The sequence below is a fragment of the Apteryx mantelli genome, chromosome 7 (assembly GCF_036417845.1).
Source record: "Apteryx mantelli isolate bAptMan1 chromosome 7, bAptMan1.hap1, whole genome shotgun sequence".
In the NCBI taxonomy this organism is placed as follows: Eukaryota; Metazoa; Chordata; class Aves; order Apterygiformes; family Apterygidae; genus Apteryx; species Apteryx mantelli.
The window spans coordinates 21,838,957-21,858,033 of NC_089984.1; the positions used below are offsets into that span (position 1 = coordinate 21,838,957).

At 38.7% G+C, this 19,077-nt stretch overlaps 1 protein-coding gene across 1 annotated transcript in view; it reads right to left on the reverse strand.

Moving 5' to 3' along the window:
- Positions 1-6,914: 6,914 nt before the first annotated feature.
- The window catches only part of TM9SF3 (transmembrane 9 superfamily member 3), a 57,470-nt gene continuing 45,307 nt past the window's right edge, over positions 6,915-19,077 (reverse strand). Inside the window, exons 10-15 of the mRNA XM_067299963.1 lie at positions 18,175-18,314; positions 16,576-16,644; positions 16,335-16,481; positions 15,812-15,895; positions 15,585-15,661; positions 6,915-9,767 (exon numbers count right to left, since the gene is read on the reverse strand). Coding sequence (XP_067156064.1) covers positions 9,700-9,767; positions 15,585-15,661; positions 15,812-15,895; positions 16,335-16,481; positions 16,576-16,644; positions 18,175-18,314 — 585 coding nt within the window. The 3' untranslated portion in view covers positions 6,915-9,699. The remainder of the gene's footprint in view (positions 9,768-15,584; positions 15,662-15,811; positions 15,896-16,334; positions 16,482-16,575; positions 16,645-18,174; positions 18,315-19,077) is intronic.

A 19,077-nucleotide genomic window follows, 5' to 3' on the forward strand; every position in this document is an offset into this window, starting at 1 on the left:
TGTTGAGATCTAGCCTGGAGAATAAGGCCACTCTGCATAGGAACCCTAAATGAGTACATGTCATCAAACTCATGAGGATTTTAAATGCAGCTGACCCTTCAGCGATGAACATCCTGAACAGAACCAACGAAGAAAAATGGTAATTTTGGAAACTAACCTAGCACTGGAGGCCTTACATGCACAGAAGCATTTTGCTGCTGCTCTTAGCTATCTCAGCAGAAGATTACTGAGGGCATTAGGGACAATTCTGGAAGACCTGAGGCTGAGAGCTTAAAGGAGGGAAGAAGGGATGCCCAATAGCCATCTTAAAATATGTAAAGGAAGAATAAGCATTGGCTGCACCAAGAGGATTTTGGTTTCAGGCAAGCTTGCTAGCAGTAAGAACCAGGAAACCTTGAAGCAGATTGTCATGAGGAAGGGAGGGAGTTTCCATCATTGTAGGTTTTTAAAGAGGAGGGTAGACAAATATCCAGTAGAATAAACTTAGTAAAATACCTAGACCTCCCCACCCCCATTTCCTGAGTTTTATACTGCTCATATACCTGCTAACAACCCTTACTCTTTCTGTATTAGCCTGCTACTTTCTGACTTTGTCAAAGAGCAGAGCCTAAGAGTTAGAGTTACCTTAAAAGGAAAGCCTGATTCTCCTCTGTGCTTCAGAAGAACTCCTGATTCCCATGAAATAAAAGCACTAGCTGCACCTTTCTCTCTTCTTCATAGAGAAGGTCCTGGCAGCATTATTCTCTTTCACTGATGGTGTGGGAAGTAGGAAAATAAAGTCTTGGACACTTCAAAAGGGTGAGTAAACAGCTTCTCTGATTAACACCATGGATCAGCAGAGCGAGCAGTGCACTTTTCAGCAGTGTGGAGATTTGGGCTGTCACCCACTAAGAACAAAGTCTTTTGACCACAAGGAAATTGTTTGATAATCTCCTCCAGGATGGCAACCTACGCTGGGGAGCAGGAGCTGTTCTGCAGATAGAAGGTGTACTGTAGATGCAGCTATTCAAGAGGACATCCTGCAGCTTGGAAAGAGGGGGAAGGGAACAAAATGTGGTTGTGCAATTAGAATGAGCCCATGAGGGAGTTCAAAGCAGTTTATTACTACTATCTACACACAAATGAAAAAGCTCCCCCACTACAGCAAACTCTCCTCCTGGAAGTCCATTCCCTAGCAAGAGAGCAACTTGACCTTTCTAGAAATGCTGACAGAGTCCCAGATCATGCCATTCTGCAAGCAGCATCCAAAGCAGCATGTGCAGAGTAATGGCTTCTTCTTCTCAGTATTGAGAAAAAGATTAGTTCATGTCATCTTGATAGGCAGGTGTCCCATCAGTGGAAATAAGGAACATAAAAGAAAAAAAAAGAAAAGATACTTTCATAAGAGTTTTTAAATATGAGCTGCTAAAACAGTCAGTGAAGTTTCACACAGGCAGTGCAAATCCTGACAGTAACAGTTAAAAACTGGAAGCAAAACAATCTATATCCATTGCTGTCAAAGGGAGACTTTTCCAGGCAGAATCTCCCTGCTATCCCTTCCCCCTCCCCACCCAAAACATATGCAAACAAAATCTGCTGTCTTTTCAAGCCTCACTGAGCAAGTATGCACGCAGCTCTTCTGAACGGCATCCATGAGCAAAGCTATGCAGAAACTACTTATCGCTGATGGAATAATCCTGCACACATGTCCTGAGGCCAGAATATACACACAAGTGTGCTATTCTTCCACAAGACCTGCTTCTTACTGCTTGCCAGCTCCTGGGACCATCAAATCTTATAACAAAGTGACTAAAGCACCACCGCTTTGGAGCCTGCCCCACTGCTGAGTCCTCAGCTTTCTCCAGGTTTACAAGCTGAGACTTCCTTTCCTGGTCTCAGCTTCCCAAACACGCAAAGATTTTTCTACCTTCATTTTTACTACCATCACAAGGGCAGATGGAGCACATCTCTGCATCCATAGCATTTTCTCTTCTCTTCCCTCTACATTTCCAGTACCTCGCACTTCTGCTAAGACTTATTTCATTGCCTCCTATTTCATTGCCCCCTTTTTGGCAGAAAACAACCACTGCTGTAACTTTAACCCAATGTACTATGCAGCACTTCCTACTGGCACTGCTGGGCACACTGCACAGGCACCATTTTTCTCTCTGCTTCATGACACTGTCTCAAAGGCTCTGCTAACACCTTTATGGGTTTCCCCACCCTGACAAAGCCCCTTACTTTTACCTTATTTCCTCTGGCCCTTTTCTTCCACGTGGTTTTACCCAGCAATCTATTGTTCTAGACTCTGCTTGCCACTTCTAGAGTTTGCCCCTCCTAGGGCACTTCTTTCAGCCGAGTTTGACCAGTGTCATTGACAAATACAGGTGACAAATGAAATCAGTATGAACGAATCATTACTGATCCCTGCTATCTCTTCTGTCCTTCCTTCTATAACCCATTTCTTGCCACTGCTGCAAGAGGTTAGTGGGGTTTGGGTGTACTGTTTTTGTTGTTCTTGGGATTAACACTTAAGTTAAAATGATTCACTGCCCAAAATCTTTAAAGGAGCTGACACATCTGTGCTTAAATGTGTTCTGAGGGTTCTTAAATCTGCTGTAAAGATAGCTCACTGCAATCACAGGCACATTCATATGTGCATTAACAAATCAACAAACTTAAAAACGTAGTCCTGGTATATACAAGTAGCAACACTTCTTCAGCAACCTAGCAATAGGTAACTGATGTTTGGAAAATTCCTTCCAGGTCACCAGAGAAGTAACAGGCAGGATTTTAAGTTATTCCATCTAAAAAAACAAAAACAAAACAAACAAAAAAAACCACACACACAAAAAAACCCCCACCCACCAAACAATATTGCTCTTTCATTACTGCAACCTTTAAATTATGTGAGGAAAAGCAATCTACTTTACCTTGTGTGGTATTTTTGAGTTGTACTCAAAAACAAGCTGTGAGTTGGGGGAAAGACCTCTCAAATTTGGAAGTACGAATTGTGACTTGATCACAGGTTCCCAACCTGGAGGTATGTGAAGCTGATATTTCGTTAATTCACTTAAAATCCATTTTCAGAGCTCATACAGGAGTCTGGCCTGTTTGGAAATTGTTGAGCAAAGCAAGTGTTTTTGGTGATCTCTGCTGCAAGGCTAAACAGAAAGGCACAAAACGCCTTTGGAAACACAGCTGTTGAGTTCAGAATTCTGAAAAATGCATCCATTGGTCTTTCCAAAGAATGGTGCATGTTTCGCCATAGAAAAACTTCTGTGTTAAGTAACCTTTTTTTTCTCCTTCCCCAAAGGGATGAATCTGTAAAGTAACAGCATTTCCCAACGCCTCTGCTATCAGACAAAGATGGGATGGTTCCACTTACCTGTTAACCTGCAAGGAATCCTTTACTGAGTGACAGTGTATGCTACCTGAATTCAGAGTGATTCACAACAGTAGTTAGAATTTAATGAATTAGTCAAAAAAAGTCTAGGTACTGCTTCATGGAGAACTGCCCTAGAGAAGTTTCCCCATTGTTGTTTCAGCACCAGATTTGTGTACATGGATATATCTGTGAAATATATTCTTCCGCATCATGCACCTGGCTATCGTATAGAACACACAGATATTTCATCTCATGAGGCAAACAGTATTTTAAATCTGGTTTATCTTGCATGTAATGCTTTAGATCACTAAAACCTGGAATAGTCATTTCCTTTTCCATTATTTAGCTATATATATCATGTATAAAAAATGTAGTCCATTTCAGGTTCAGACAATGCAGCAGCGTTTGCATTGTAATCATTCTGATAGAAAAACAGAAAAAAAGATCTCAGCAAAACCAACTTCCAGATAAGGGATTCAAATTACTACTTAAAACAACTTTGCAGAGTCAAAGTGCAGACCTTAGGTCACCAAACTGCATCTCTTCAATATTGTATTAGAAGACAGCCACTTGACAGAGCATCATCTCCAACTCTTGCACGTGAATGGGTGCCTGTCTCTGTAAGACTGTCAGATTTTTTTTAATACAAATAGTAGACAATGCTCACTGGTTCACCTGCCAACTTCTAGCCAGACATTAGAGGGGAAAACGAGGAGAAAGTTTCCATCCCATTCTTGCAGCAGTCCTCTGAACCAAAGCAAGAAAAGCCTTATGCTAAGCTAGGAATACACAATCCAACAAGTAGGATATATGATTTTCTCAGCAAAGTGATATGGCTAAACCAAGGCTGTAGTGACTCAGAATGAAAAATTGCACAAAATGAACTCAAAGGGAGTGTTATGTCTTTAGTAGGCCAGAAAACATACATACCTTGTCTAATGCTTTAGTTCACTACAAAAATCCAGAAATTTCTGAGACAAACCTTCAGGAAACAGAAGCATGATCATCCACAAACAAAAGCTTCCTCAAGTTTGGTACTGAATGATGTTCTCAGTCATGTTTGGAAGCTTCTCAGAAACAGTTACCATAGTTTGTGAAAGGTTTTGAGAGCTAAGTAACAGTTTGCCACTCTAAGCCTTCAGAAAAATTTCCCTTAGTGCTCTTCCTCATCATAGCATTTTTTTCTAGTTTGGTCAGTTTGTTAGCAGAACTACTAGTGATTCAACTTTTTGGTCCAGACCCAGCACAGCATTTCAAGTCTACAGGTCTTAAGTGTACATTTTGGTGAACTGGATTCTATTAAGATAGCCTATTTTAACTGCTGTGTCATACAGCTCAACAGGCCTAACAATATTAGAAGAAAGCTTATTTTTAAGTTAGGGCTATTCTGTAATAGAAAAAAAATACTAGAGTGACAGTTCTGTTTGATCAGGTATTACACAAACTCAGAATTCTAAAAATGCATGCATTTCTGCATTTTTGCATTTGTCATGCAAAGCAATCTGAAGAAGTATAAACTTGAATAGTTGGTATGTTTTGGAAAGCTCCAATCCCAAGGTCTTGAATGAAATCTTCAGTCTAGAATGTGAAGAAAGTTTGTTTTCCATGAGAAATGAAGCCCCAACACAGTAGAACCTCCAGATCTATTTGACATATAGTTCTGTATTGTGTCACTAGGAATCAGTTAGAAAATTAACCTTCCCACAAGCCAAAAATGCTTGTTAACAACTAACAACTTCCCCCTTGCTCACGATAGATGAACCTTTGCAATTTATTGCAAAAGCCTTGCTCGATGGTTAATACACTGATGAAAATGAAAAGGCCTTAATCAATTTGGGGCTGAGGGGAAGTGATACCTTAACTGCAAATTTGTCTCCAGAGTCTCGCCTTTGAAATAGGCTAGGCTATCAGATAAAACCATATGATGATATCTTGCAGAACTGGACAACTTTTTCTTATCCTTTTCCCAGTTGAGTTTCTGCCCTTTAAAGTGATTCTCTCCAAGAACTGCTTTAATTCATTGGAACTGCAGTAAGCTTCCCAGATTCATGGGTTCTCACATCTTCCCCCCCCCCCCCATATGCCACAACCCAAAAATTGAAGAGTTTCAGAATCACTTATCTAGTCATAAAAGTAATTTCTTTAACACCCTTTCCTCCAAACTGAAACCACCTCCTGGATAAAACTGCCAGATGTGAAGAACACTAGCGCTACTTGTAGAATTTGCATGCAGATGTCTCCTCAGAATATTGGGAGAATTTTCTCTGATTTTATCAAAAAGGAAATGTTCTTTTGCAAGATTAATTTCTATACTTCTGCATTTGGAAAAGGAATGGAACCAAAACATTTTTTTTGGAGAAAGGATGCTCCTTAGGAATGCAAGCCATAAATAATGTTGCTTTTAAGTTTTAAAGTGTGGGTTTATTCCAGAGCTCTAACAACAGCAGTGGCTTTTGTGACTTAAATCTTAATGCTGTTGAGAGAGATTTGTTTCAGATTGCTGCCTCTTCTGGTTCAGCTGTAGTATTAATAGCCATAGCAAGGCTGCTGCTACCACAGTGGATTTAGCTAGAACATGACAAGAGTGGATCCAGGAGATGGAATCCTTGTCTAACCTATAGCTCCCACTGACTCTTACAATGAACCCCAAGCTGCACAAAGAATTCAAGACAGATGGACCCTTCCAGTGACTCTAGATCCAACTATTCTAGATCCAGCTATTCATTTTACTTGCACTTTTCTTCCAGCTGCAGTCCACAGGCTGGGGAGGAGGCTTGTTTTTTTTTCTGGGCTTATGCTTTTCCGATGCATTCCAGTGGACTAATTACTGACTCAGTCACAGTTGGGCAATTTTGCTGTCTTCAGTAAAGCTGCCTACACATACTTCACTGGGCAGATAAATTTGGCTAGATATTAGTGCTAAAGCCAGAGCAAAATTCAGCTTTATCATTTCCATGTTACCTCTGCAGTAATGGTAATAATTAAAATGAAAATCTTTACAGAAGCTAGTGGATGCCACCGCACAGAGATTTTATAAGCATGCTATCAATTTTAACCCGGTTGAGCACCAAAAATGTAATTCAACAGTATGTGCAAGTTTCAGGTAAAAAGCTATCTAAAAAATTACACCTACACTATTGTATAGAAAACAGTTTGTCTTGTGTGTACCCTCTACATACCCTGGAAGGTAAATTTGGACAGGAATTAACAGCTACTGTTGCTTCGAAGCATTCAGACATCAAAAAGAGAGCATAATGTAATGTTTATTTGCAGCCCTCATTATCTCCAATCCAGTGTTCACCACTTCTCATACAGAATGTACCAGAGCTGCTTTCTATAGGCACTCTGCCTCAGTTTAATAGATTCACAATTGCATTCATCTAAAGCATTTGCTCAAGACTGGCTACTGCTACAGAACTATTTATTGAATTCTCTGGCCTCTGTACCAGAAATAGGAAGAGAAGCACTGAATGGCCAACTGAAAAGTTATCAAAAAGCTTTAATTCGAGAACCACAAACTCCTAAGAAACAACAATGGAAAGAGGAGTGTTGGCTGAAAGATCTTTATTTCTTCCATAAAAGAGGAAGGACTACATCATCTAAGAAGAGCGCTTCCAAATTCTTTTAAGCAAGATGGTTCAAAATATATCCACAGTTTTTTGGGGACAAATAAATAGCCTTGCCTCAAACAGCAACCATAAGGAAAAGCTGTTCAAAACTGGTCACATTTTGCACTCCTTCAAAGGCTGAAAGGAAGACGAAAAACAAAGCAAAACCCCAGCTTATTCATGCGCTAGGGTAGAAGTATAAAAATGTCAATTATTTAAACACACAGTACTTCTTCAGAGGAACGTCCTTGCAGAAACAAAAGCAATGGCTGTGCTATAAGTATCTTTTCAATGTCACTTTAAAAGCTACACAATCCTATCTGGATATGCAAAAGCTAACAATGCCAGAGGATAGAGAAAGCAAGTAGGCAGCCCACCATTCTGTGGCATTAAAAAGTGATTAAATGAAATTCACAAATGGTTTAGTGACATTTCTGATAGACTAATCACATAGCAGTGCTCTAAATAGAGAAACAGACCCATTATCAAAATATTCCCTTTAAAAAACTTGTATCTCAGAGGAGTACTTAATGTATTTATTGTGTGGAGATAATGGCTTCTCACTTCAGATTTAGAAGAACATGGATGAAAAGAGGGCTTCCCACAGCTGTGTGCACTAGCAAGAACAAGTACAAAACTCAAAGTCTCCATGCTTTGACACAAAGGAAAACTAACTGTTGACCCAGTTTATGAGCCCATCTTAAAATCAGCCTGTACTGTAAAAGAAGAGTTATCTCCTCTTAAATGGCAGAACATTCAGCCACAGACACCGACCACTCACTTGAAGCAAAACTCAATTCTTTTCTGACAGATTGGTTAAATTGGCCAAGAGAATCACAGCTGAAAGCTCAAATATTTTGTACAAGTCATATACAGGATGTACTGTTTCCCAATATTACCTGTAACCTTAGTTTCCCCCCCGCAGCCCCCAAGAAGCAGAACTGTTTCACATCTTAGCCACTGCATTATCAGTACTTTCTATATAGCGGCAGTACAGTGCTAACCAGTACAAATACTTCGTTCATTTCTTAAATTCAGCAAGTTGTCTTTTCTGGGGCAGGGCTCTATTGCAAACAGCCACACTGATGAAAGCATCCCTACATGGCAGATGCCAAAAAAGTCTCAAGCCGACTGGATCTTAAATCTGTTACAGAAACACATTTAGAATCTTTCTAGCTAAGCACAGTGCATAATTAACACTCATCTGTCTTAGACTTAACTTTTATTTGCCCATTCATTTTAGTCTGTGCTTACCTCCATTTTTCCTCAGTACACTAGCTGGATCAAGGAACAAGATTTCTCCACTAACAGCTCAGCCAAGAGCAACCTGTTTTTGGCTGTCATCCACTTTGGAGCTGTACTGTACAATACAGTTGTAAGCAAACTCGAGTATTGCCTTTTTAAACAGACGTTTTCAACTGCAAACTCATCTATTTTCACAATCAGAACATTTTTGTCCGAAAAGTTTATTTTAGTTTTCTGAACACTCTAAAGCAACTGCTTTTGATGTTACACAAGTGTCCAGATAGGATTAACAAAAATTAAAATGTTCTAAATTACAAATTTAATTCCTGTAAGAGCTTCAGAAAAGAAACAGAACAGAAGAGCATGACATACACACATTGTGAAGAAACCCCAACTTTTCATGCAATGGCAGGCAAGATGTAAAAAGCCACCCAATTCACACATTTGTACACCGAATCATCAGAAAAGTACTCTGTAGTAAATCTGTACATCCAAATACATTTGGGATCTACGCCTAAGTTACATTATTTAATGTTATATACATTTATTACCCCTGTATAATGTCTAAAGGAAAACCTTCATTCAAACCCAAACAAAAAAAAACAAAACAAAAAAACCCCAAGACTAACTTGGAAAAAAGGAGAATCACTTTAGACATTCAGTTAAAATGTTCATTTTGTTTTAATCTAGACCTCAATGTTTATTAAAAACAAAATCCTCTTCATTTAAGATTTTGCTTTCTAACTGTACAGTAAATTGCATTGCAGAGAACACATCCTGTTTTCAGACTATTTTCTTTGGATGGATTTAAGATGTAGCTGGATTATTTTAAAGATAAATAAAGGGAAGTTGGTCCAACTAGAATGATAGCTGATATATTACATGCATGTGGGGTTTTTTTTAATATATTTTTAAATTACTTTTTTAAACAAATGAGTGTAGGGTATAGTTGATATTGCAAATAAACCAAAAAGCACCTGGAGTCAAAATATAAAACATACCTCCTTATCCTGACAATGGCAGTAAAAATCAGAAAAGTAATCTTTCTGGAACAGCATTTTTACATAATTTAGAAATGTTAAGTACCAGGAAGACTACTAATCAAGTAGTTTTAGCAGCCAAGTTTCCCTCTTTTTATTGAATGGAACAAATGCTTTAAATAAACCGTTTGTCCTCTTCACTGAAGAGAGCTAGTCTATTCATCTTTAATGAGCTAGTTTTTTTTCTTTTTTTGGGAAGATTAGCCACGTACTGTAGTAATGCCTACTGCATATAATCCAAGCATTTGCTGTGAACAGTTGGAGAAAGCAGTCAGTAAGAACCTAGGATCAATGAAATAGATGTTACTTAAGCCATCCACAAAACGGAGACCCATATAGTGCCCAGTGTTAAAACCCAAATCTCTTCTTGCGCTTTTTGCTGTGCAAGTTCATCCCCATGAAAACAGAAACTGATCCATAGTTCAATTTTCTTATTTCCTTAGTCAATTTTCACATTAGTGTAGATTTTACGAACAAAGGCACTTGTTCCCATGTAACCAATAGCTCCTGCAAAATAAACACAAAATGTTTAATATTAGAGCTGATCATCAAAATAAAGCAGAAATATAAACCAAACACACTTTAAACAGAGAAAGTCATAAATCATGCACTCTGCAAAGAAAATTATTTACCAGTGATACTTACTCTCAAACTCTAATTATCCATGCTCCCAGTGAATGTCTGCCACAAACTGGCCTAGTCTAGCGATCTAAATCCATTAAGCCATCTTACCAAGAGGCCATGCTCACTTGGCCTTGATAAACATAGCAGCCCCCCTACTGCTGCCAATAACCGGGTCCTTCTTTCTGAACAGAGGGTAGAAAACATACAATCCCCAACTCTGCAGGGAAGGAGGATGGGAGGGCGGGTTTTTATTATAAGTTACATGCCTTCTGGATGAGTGTTTTATTGACAGATGGCTTTTTCCTCACCACAAGGAACAAATAATAATAGATCCCCATCCCAGGAGTTTTAAACTCCAAGGAGGTCTGTACAAAAAGATTAAACTAGTAGCAGTTAGTAGTTAAAGGAAATTGCAACCTGTGGTTTTCAAATTAGTAAGAGTCATGAGCAGAGTATGTATTGTCACAGCAGTAATAAAAGAACAGGTCACTGGGTTTTTGATAGGGGCAACATAAACTCTAAAATATTGCAGGACTGAGGACACCTGGAGAGATGACAGAACTGCACAGGACCAAGACAGATCCAGAACTCTTCTCAAACAGGGATTCAGCAACTTACCTGGACAAACCCACAAGCTCAGCTTCGCCAGGCTGAGTAAACAGTGTTGTCTTATGATACCCACAGGAAGTACCTTATTGGGTGTTCTTCATCGCTTGCAAGCAGAATAAGACTAAATCAGCCTTCTGGAAGTCAGTTTGGCTAACTCAGATTAGAAATGAAATTGAAAACAAAGCAAGAAGCAGAGAGAACTGCTGTCAGACAGCTACAATAACACATCATAAAATATCGAAAGAAGAGGATGCAGAAGTCAGAGCCTGTCACTCACTACAGATAAAGAGAACTCTCAACACCAAACATTTGGATGTTCAGTAACTCTAAATAGAAGAGAGATTTTTGTTTCCCTGGAGTAATGCAGAAAATGCCAGGACGAAGCATGAAACAACATTTTGGTGAAGTGATCTGGGATGCACCAGACTTGCAGGAGATGAGTTAAATACAAAAGCCTAACCATCATTAAGAAAATTCAACAAAAGCTTTCTTTTCCAATGCAAACAGAAAAGTTTTTTTTTTTCCCTTTACAAAATCTCTGCATAATCTCTGTATCCACTGAATGAATCCTTACTAACCAAAAACTGGATGAAAGACTAATTCTACTCTAAGTAAAAAGACTGCACTTCTGTTACTGCGCAGAAGCAGCTCAGGGACAAGGAAATGGGAGGATAAGGGAAGAAGCGATGCTAGAGACAAAAAATAATATCAGAATGCCTGGAATTGGGACACCTAGAAAAGCAAAAGCTTCAGAAGAAAAAGATGTCTATGCACCCATATGGGACAAAAAGGTTTACAGAGTATTTATTTCTCTTCTACAGAATATTTATTTAGGTCACAATTTCGGCTTCCAAGAGAGTCATAATAGCAATGGGAATAGATGATGGGTATACATGAAGTTTTTTGCTAAGGGAAGAGAAAGAATGGTGTCCATCACTGCTCCAGTCTGCATGTTTATGTAAAGCACAGCAAGCAGCATTCACAAGGACAGTCAGGTAACCTCAAAATCTGTACTCTTCTCATTCATCTGTTGGCAACTTTAAATCCTACTTAGAACAAACTATCAACACTAGTTTTTTTTAAAACCAGTTATAAAAGCAGCCAAGTGCACTTTGTGGGACACAGTACCCAGCTCCACATGAGTCTGTCTCCGAGTATGTGAGATTCTGTAGCCTCTGCAGGGAGAGGCAGCGCGGCTGTATCACATATTCTATCTAGTCTGGATGGTTTGCTATGAACCATGACAACGCTAGCATCATACTAGAAGTGGCAAAAGAGTTTTGTTAAAATATGATAAAACACTGCTTCAAGGAGTGAGTTTTCTTAAATGAAGGGAAAGTTTATACCTTTTCTACATTGCTACATTTAAGTGTAGTATAGATACATTAATACCAGACATAAAGGCAATAGCAGTGATTGCCCTGATCAAACTTAAATGGCATGCTGTAACAGCTATTTAACAGTCTTTCTCCAGTAAGCGGAATTGTCCCGAACAATTACCTGGTCACAAAACAATGTCTCCAAAGTCCGTCCTAGTAAACAGGTGGAGAATAAAACCTTTTATCTGTGAACAGTTACACCTTTTATTTTCCATGGAAATTTGACTTTCCTATGGTTGGGGGGGGGGGGGAATCTTCCTTGTCATACAACCAACCACCCAAAAGGAAAAGTTTGGTAAGATTTTCCAAATTAAGACCTTGCAGACCTACATGATGCATGAAATTTGTATGTCTGTGGAAAGGCAAGTAGCATCAATGCCCATGGATTTATTCAGAACCCAGGGAGCTCTTTAAATCCTGAGAACTGCTCAGGTAATTCATGAGCCCAGCTATTAATCTCACATGTAATTCTGTTTTTTAAGACCCTAAAAGAACAACACTCATGTGCAATCAGGCAACCTGCGCTCAGCAAACCTGATGCATCATTCCAATGCCATTAGAATAGTAAAAAGCCTAGAGAGTCAGCCTCTGCTGCGCGGCATTTCAAGCAGTCTAAATATCATGACAACCATTCCACCGGCCAGGAGACAAAGCAGTTACACTACTAGCTTGGACAAAGTAAGTCTGATTAAAATGAACACAGCACACAGGCAGATCAGGTTGTTAACTGCAAGCATTAAGTGGGCTAAGGATGCAGCAGAGAGAGGGCCTGGCAGTTTCAGGAGAGACTAGTAAAACCTCCTCACAGACTGAGCATGTGCTGTGCAGAGAAGGGAATCATGAGCTCAAACAGGAGCACCAGCAGCTTTTTCTGCCACCTGTCAAGAACCTCATCTTCCGCCTTATGTAGTAAACGGCCAAAGTAAGGGCACTGAACTCCTGCCTTAAGATGCATGGTGCTTTGGCTCTACAAAGTAGGCAATGCCACCAGATCAAACACCCATTTTAGTCACTCAACTCAGATGCATTCCAGCAAACTTGTTTTTTGAGGGTTTCTCTAGTGATGTGATGCCAGATATCACAGAGGTCTAGGAGAACAAAGCCCTAATTGTGTTTCATTTGGACCTAGAGAATGTGTGCATGACAGGGAATTGGGGAAAGGGGGGAGGAGGAGCAGAGAGTAGCGGTCACACCAGAGCACAGCTCTCAATCACACAAACAAGTCACGGTCCATTCTGAATCATGGCAGCCTTATCCATGAAGGGTCACTAATGGCAGTACCCAAGGCAGGGGTTAAGCCTCAAGACAGGCATTGAATAAAACACAGGAAAAAACAAAAAAGACAGATGACAACGACGACAACGACAACAACAAAAGAAGATCCTCCTGAGTTGGCTCATTTAAATAAAAGAGGGCATGGTAAAGAAAATGATTCTTTTTATTTATAAATATCACTTCATAAGGTGTTTAACTGGGTCCTGGCCTGTACTAGTTTAGCTGAATAGGCTGTAATCGTATCTTAGCAGAACAACAAGCCTTTAAATAAACAAAGCTCAAAGGAATCCAAATAGCCAGGCAGAGCAGCCACAAAACAGTAAAATATTGATTCCTTTCTCTTACTTCCAACCAATTAACACTCATTACAGATGTGGTTTTGTAAGCACAAAAATTTAAAAAAAAAACCCAAACCAAAAAAACTACCTTCAACCATACTTACAGTATTTATCTGGATGTGGAAGTATGGCATTGCAGGAGAGCACCATACCACCTAGCTCTTATGCCATCTACTGAGCTGGCAAATAAGTTTTATCCTTCTCTATCACTAAGAGGGAAGTATGAGGAGCTCAGAAGATTTGCAAGTTCTCATGGGCTCCCTACTGTCCAGTCCCAGATCTCAGATGCTCTGCAGAGGGCAGCGGACTTTGAGGATCAAAGCATCCCACCACATGTGGGATTTGAGTTCGTTAAGTCTAGTCAGGAGCACTAAAACAGAGCTAGATGATACCAGCCTACAGAGATTTTCCCTGTGGCTGCTCTGGATCCTAACTAGTTCATATGGTACCCGACTGTGTGTTACTGAACATACCCATTTGCATGAGCATCAAAAACAGCTCTACACACTTTTCACAGGAGATGTACAGTCAGTAGCATGCACATTGCACAATTCTCTAACACAAATGTCTTTGTTAGCCTTCAATGGCAGCCAGTTCCTTGGACAAATGCTTTTTGACAGGGGATTTCCACATCCCCCCCTCACCATGCTGAAAATAGGAGTCCTCAGTAAAAAGGAATCTCACAGCTTCTCTCCCAACACACAGTTAAAAAGACACAAAAAAATCTCAGTAGGGCTGTGGGAATACATGTAAAACAAGTATTTTCTGATTCTGAAAAAATTTAGACTTTGCTCTAACGTTCCATCAAGTAATGTCCCATCATGAGAGGAAAACATCTGACAATCTTCCTTTTCAATGTTTTAAAAAAATAATTACAGAAACTTATGGGCACGCTTAGCTTCTGCATTACAGACATTTTAATCAATACCAGCCTGAACACTTTAAAAAGAAGAGATTAGAGCTGAAAAGTATAAGCTGAAAAGTATAAAAATGTATAAGCTGAAAAGTATAAATATAAAGAAAAAAAATGGCTGCAAGACTACCAGAATAGCAGGAAAATCTTGAAATGTGCCAAGAACTTGATGAGGTAAGATTAGATTTCATGAGGGAGAAAGAAAACAGGTACTCAGCAGTTAGAAATGATTTTCTCCCCTTTTTATGAAGCACTGTGAAATTACCTTCTTGGAATTTCAAGAAATCTACACTTTATAGAAAGTCCAGTCCTGTAAGACATCATGGGTCTCAAATCTCTAACTCACAGAAAGCTTTCCATTATAGTCTATAGGTCTATTCATTCACCGACAGAAAAAAGGTGTTAAATAAGGATCATGCATAAAAAGCAAAGCACGTCATAGAAAAGTGCAGAAGAGCCATACAGCACTTTCTGGAAGTCAAAGTGAAGGATGAAAATAAAACTAACAGGTGGACAAGTATACTTGACAGCCTTCATAGAGAGTACTGTTTTTTTCTTTAAACATCTGTCAAAACAACATCTTAACAAGCAATGAAATCCAGTTGACACAAAAGAGCATCTGTTCTCTCCTCATCTGTGAATATTTCAATACTTATTTCTCAAACACTATCCTGAAGTTTCAGTTCTTTCTGTACTGCTCACCTTCACAGACACACGCCACAAGATACAGATGGTAGCATCATCAAGATGGGATACCACTGATGCTTTAACAAGTGTATCTAGCTCTTCGTACTGGGACAAAAGGTAAAAAACTCTGAACTAAAACTTTTACAAGGGCTCAGCTTAACTTGAAATTTATTTTGTAGAATTTAGTGTGTTGAAAATGCATCTGTTACTGTATTCTGATCCAACACCGAGTCTTCCAGCCTTGCGCTAAGGCTGAAATTCTTGGCACAGTACATAAAAATTATTTCTTATCTGAAGAAACAATCCATAGAAACCTCCCATGCTAGTAATAGGAATCAAGTATAACCAGAGAACTGTAAGATTATTTTCAAAGACTGTAAGGTTTGTTTAGCAGACCTGACACACATGCATACTCCCTACCAACACCACAGAATTAAAATCAGAAACATGACAGTCTGATGAGTTCTGACAGCAAATTTTCAATATATTTGAAACTTACCACACATAATCCCCAAAGCTGTGCTAAATACTGCCATATAACCAAAGTAAAATGATGTTTGAAACAAGCCATACATCCTGAAAAAAGAAAAAAAAATAAAATGAATTTTTGCCAGGTTATTTTCCCATTCTTCCTCAATATGAATTATTCTACATTCTAAAGCATGCTAAAAAAACTTCCTTGGCATTATGGCAATCTGATAGTCAAGCAAGAAAACTACCACTTACTTTGTCTTGAAAAAGTAGTAGTAAAAGGAGTACATGTAAACATATATCGCAGTTGATGCAGCAGAAAGAAAGCTTGTCCATTGCCTGAAAGTAAACAGATGTGTCCATCACAAAACTAACCAAAATAGATGCACAACGGGCTAAAATAATCTACCTTGAGAACTGTACTGATTCTATAGACTTATTTAACAAAATCTATAGGTAGTCTGCTTCAAGTGACAAAAGCTTCTAAGGCAGCAGCCATTATCGGTATCAAGTGATGAACCTTCTTGATATTCCTGTGAGCATCTATTTATTTATTTTTTTTTAATATGTACATACACACATGCACAGCTCCTGTATAGAAAGAATCCAAGAACCAGGAAGAACCAGGCACGCGTAAGCAAGTTCTACCTTCTTTTATCCCTTAGAGCTGAAATCAAGACATGGGACACTTTGAAAAGACCCATTTAGGCTGAAGAACCAGTACTTTCATAGAAAACACTCCTGATCTGGTTAACTATGCAAAAATTACAATACTTACCACCTGTAATCCTCTGCATTTAGCAGGAAATATGTACAAACGATAGTCACGCAAACTGTCACAATGCAGAGGATAACCAGAACCAACATCATAAAGCCATAAACATAGTAGATCTTGTAAGCCCAGAATGAAGTAAAAATGAAATACCTGAAGAGAATAAACAAAATATGCAGATGACATTGTAATAAGACTTAAATTATTAGCAGTTTGAATTAACTGCACAAATAGCTGACAAACTCACATTTCAATAAAAATCGATCCAAAAGGGAGGATTCCACCTAGGCAAACAATAACAGCTGGTTCCATGAACCTGAAAGATATTAAGATTTGTTTAGGGACAATTTTAATCTTTCATTTATAAACATATGTTAAGACAAAAAGACCAGATAATTAATGTAGCAAGAATATATCTAAAAGGCATGCCAATGAGAACTTTTCTGTCTCATACCAGTATGTCAGAAAGAAAATTCTCCCAGAGATGTCAGGTGTACAGAGAGGAAAAGTTATTCTTGGGGAACCCAAACCAAAACCTAAGTTCACGCCCATTTCTAGAAATAAGGTTATGAATCTAACCAGCCTTAAAGGTTACAGAAGTAATCCCCTCTTTTCCAAAAAGAGCCTAACCATCAAATCCCTTAACATTCACCAGCCTTGAATGAGGTCTGTGAAAACTCAATGCTGTTGATGGCCACACATCTAATAGCGCAAAAAAAAAAAAAATTTAGAGAGTAATGGTCATATAATTAAGAATCACTGTGTATTTTTAGTGCTATACTGAGCCAGTGTATCATGAGCACATGGCCAAAAATTAATACTCAGCTACCTGTAGATGATACTATTACTTACTAAAGGTGACCTCTTTGTAGTACTCACAATGATACCAAATCTAGCTAGCAGTGATTTAATTTGCAGCTTCTTTAATTATTTACAGGGAGACTTGTCTAAGTTGACAGTGTGTAATTTCAGCTTCATGAAAAGTATCTTATTTCTTTTTATCTGTCATCCTGATCCAGCAAAAAGCATCAGTTTCCCATGATACAGGCCACACTATAAACCAAATCCTAGCTTCTCAGCTGCGCAACCTGCCACTAACAAGAGACTAAGTGTGCTGTACTTCCTGGATATTGTGAGTGTACATGTTTCAGTGCCCCCTTTACCCAGTCTGTTCCATTCCTCTGAACTGGGAAGGCAAGAAAAATCTATTAAAAAAATCCTCTGAGGATATTATTTCCATAGCTTGCTGCTTCCATCTCAAAATGAAATTAATAGGAAAAAGCGATTGCATTTGCAATACTCCAAAAAGCTAAGCCTACTTAGGCCAGGCATCCATATACACTCACTTCAAAAATAATTAAGGCTTATTCATGATGCAAACTGTGTACTTGGCTCTGTGCCATCCAAAAAGGTGCAGAAGAGGAAACAGTATTGCAAACTTCTCCCCCCCATCACCCTGCAAATGTGTCTCAGCCTGAACATGGAGACCATTAAGCAGAACAGTTCTGCCTCCAAGGCACATTCAATCCTAAATCTGTCAGAGGCATTAACTAAAGAGGAGAGGTTTAATTTCAAGATAGCCATACAGGAACTGGGTTGGGACCATCCCTTTTGCATAAGAGACTGAACGGCAATTCAGGCCAAATGTAAATTAGTGATCCAGGACTATAAAAGCTGCTACAATTATTAACCATTAATTGTACTTGGTATTTTTATTCAAGAGAAAAAGACAAATTCAATCTAAACCTAAAGGTTACACTAAAAAAAACTTTTAGCGATCACATCTGAAAAGTCATTTTAAATATCCTGAAGTGAATACATCTAGTTTATATGCACTTGTCTTTACCATTTTTTCTCTGGTATGGGACGAGGAACAGCATTGACACGACATGGAAAATTAGGCTGTCCTGACAAATTTCGGCCAAGAATCGTGCCAACCAGGTTCAATGGAAGAATAACAAAGAAGCAGATACAGCACACTGCCACCTGTAAATTAAAAAATGGGGATGAGAAGACAGAAAAGGATATGACCAACCCACCCCATATACATTAGTGCTTAGTAGCAATCACTGTAGAACCATACTCCTCATTATGAAGCATTAGACAATATGCACCTACTTTATCAAGAGAAGTATTTAGTTCCTGAGAAACTTATTAATAAATATTAGAAAAAAGTTTTAATATAGGATAGAGCATTTTCTTGCATCAATTCAGAGAACAGAAGTATCACAAATTTTTTTTACTGTTTTCTTCTAATCGCTATACTTGATTTATTGCAAAGACATGAAATGGAATTCTTCATGTTGCTTCATTACAGAGCATTTTGTTGGTTTCTCCTCAAGTTTTGCAGAGTATGTTATCCCTGGGAATTAACATCTAGCTGTTAGCCCATTACATACAAAAATATCACAAATACTACTGGCTACAAAATTCTTAATCCAGTAAGGCCATCCAAAAAAAGGAACCCAAACAAGAATTTTGAAGCCGTGTCAGAATGCTACAAATCAAAACTTTGGGCTTAAGTTTCTCAACTACCCACAAACTAGATAATTAAGAACACAGATGCCAAAGACACAAATGGGCATGCACGGATACTCAGTTTACAAGCACAGTGACCCTATTTAAACATACAGATTAGGTTTATGCACAATGCAGCCAACTCGGACCCACATTCGAGCTCTTCCCGGTGGAGCACCCTCCAAAAAACTTTACCATCAATCATCTTTCATGCAATACATGCATGTAGTAC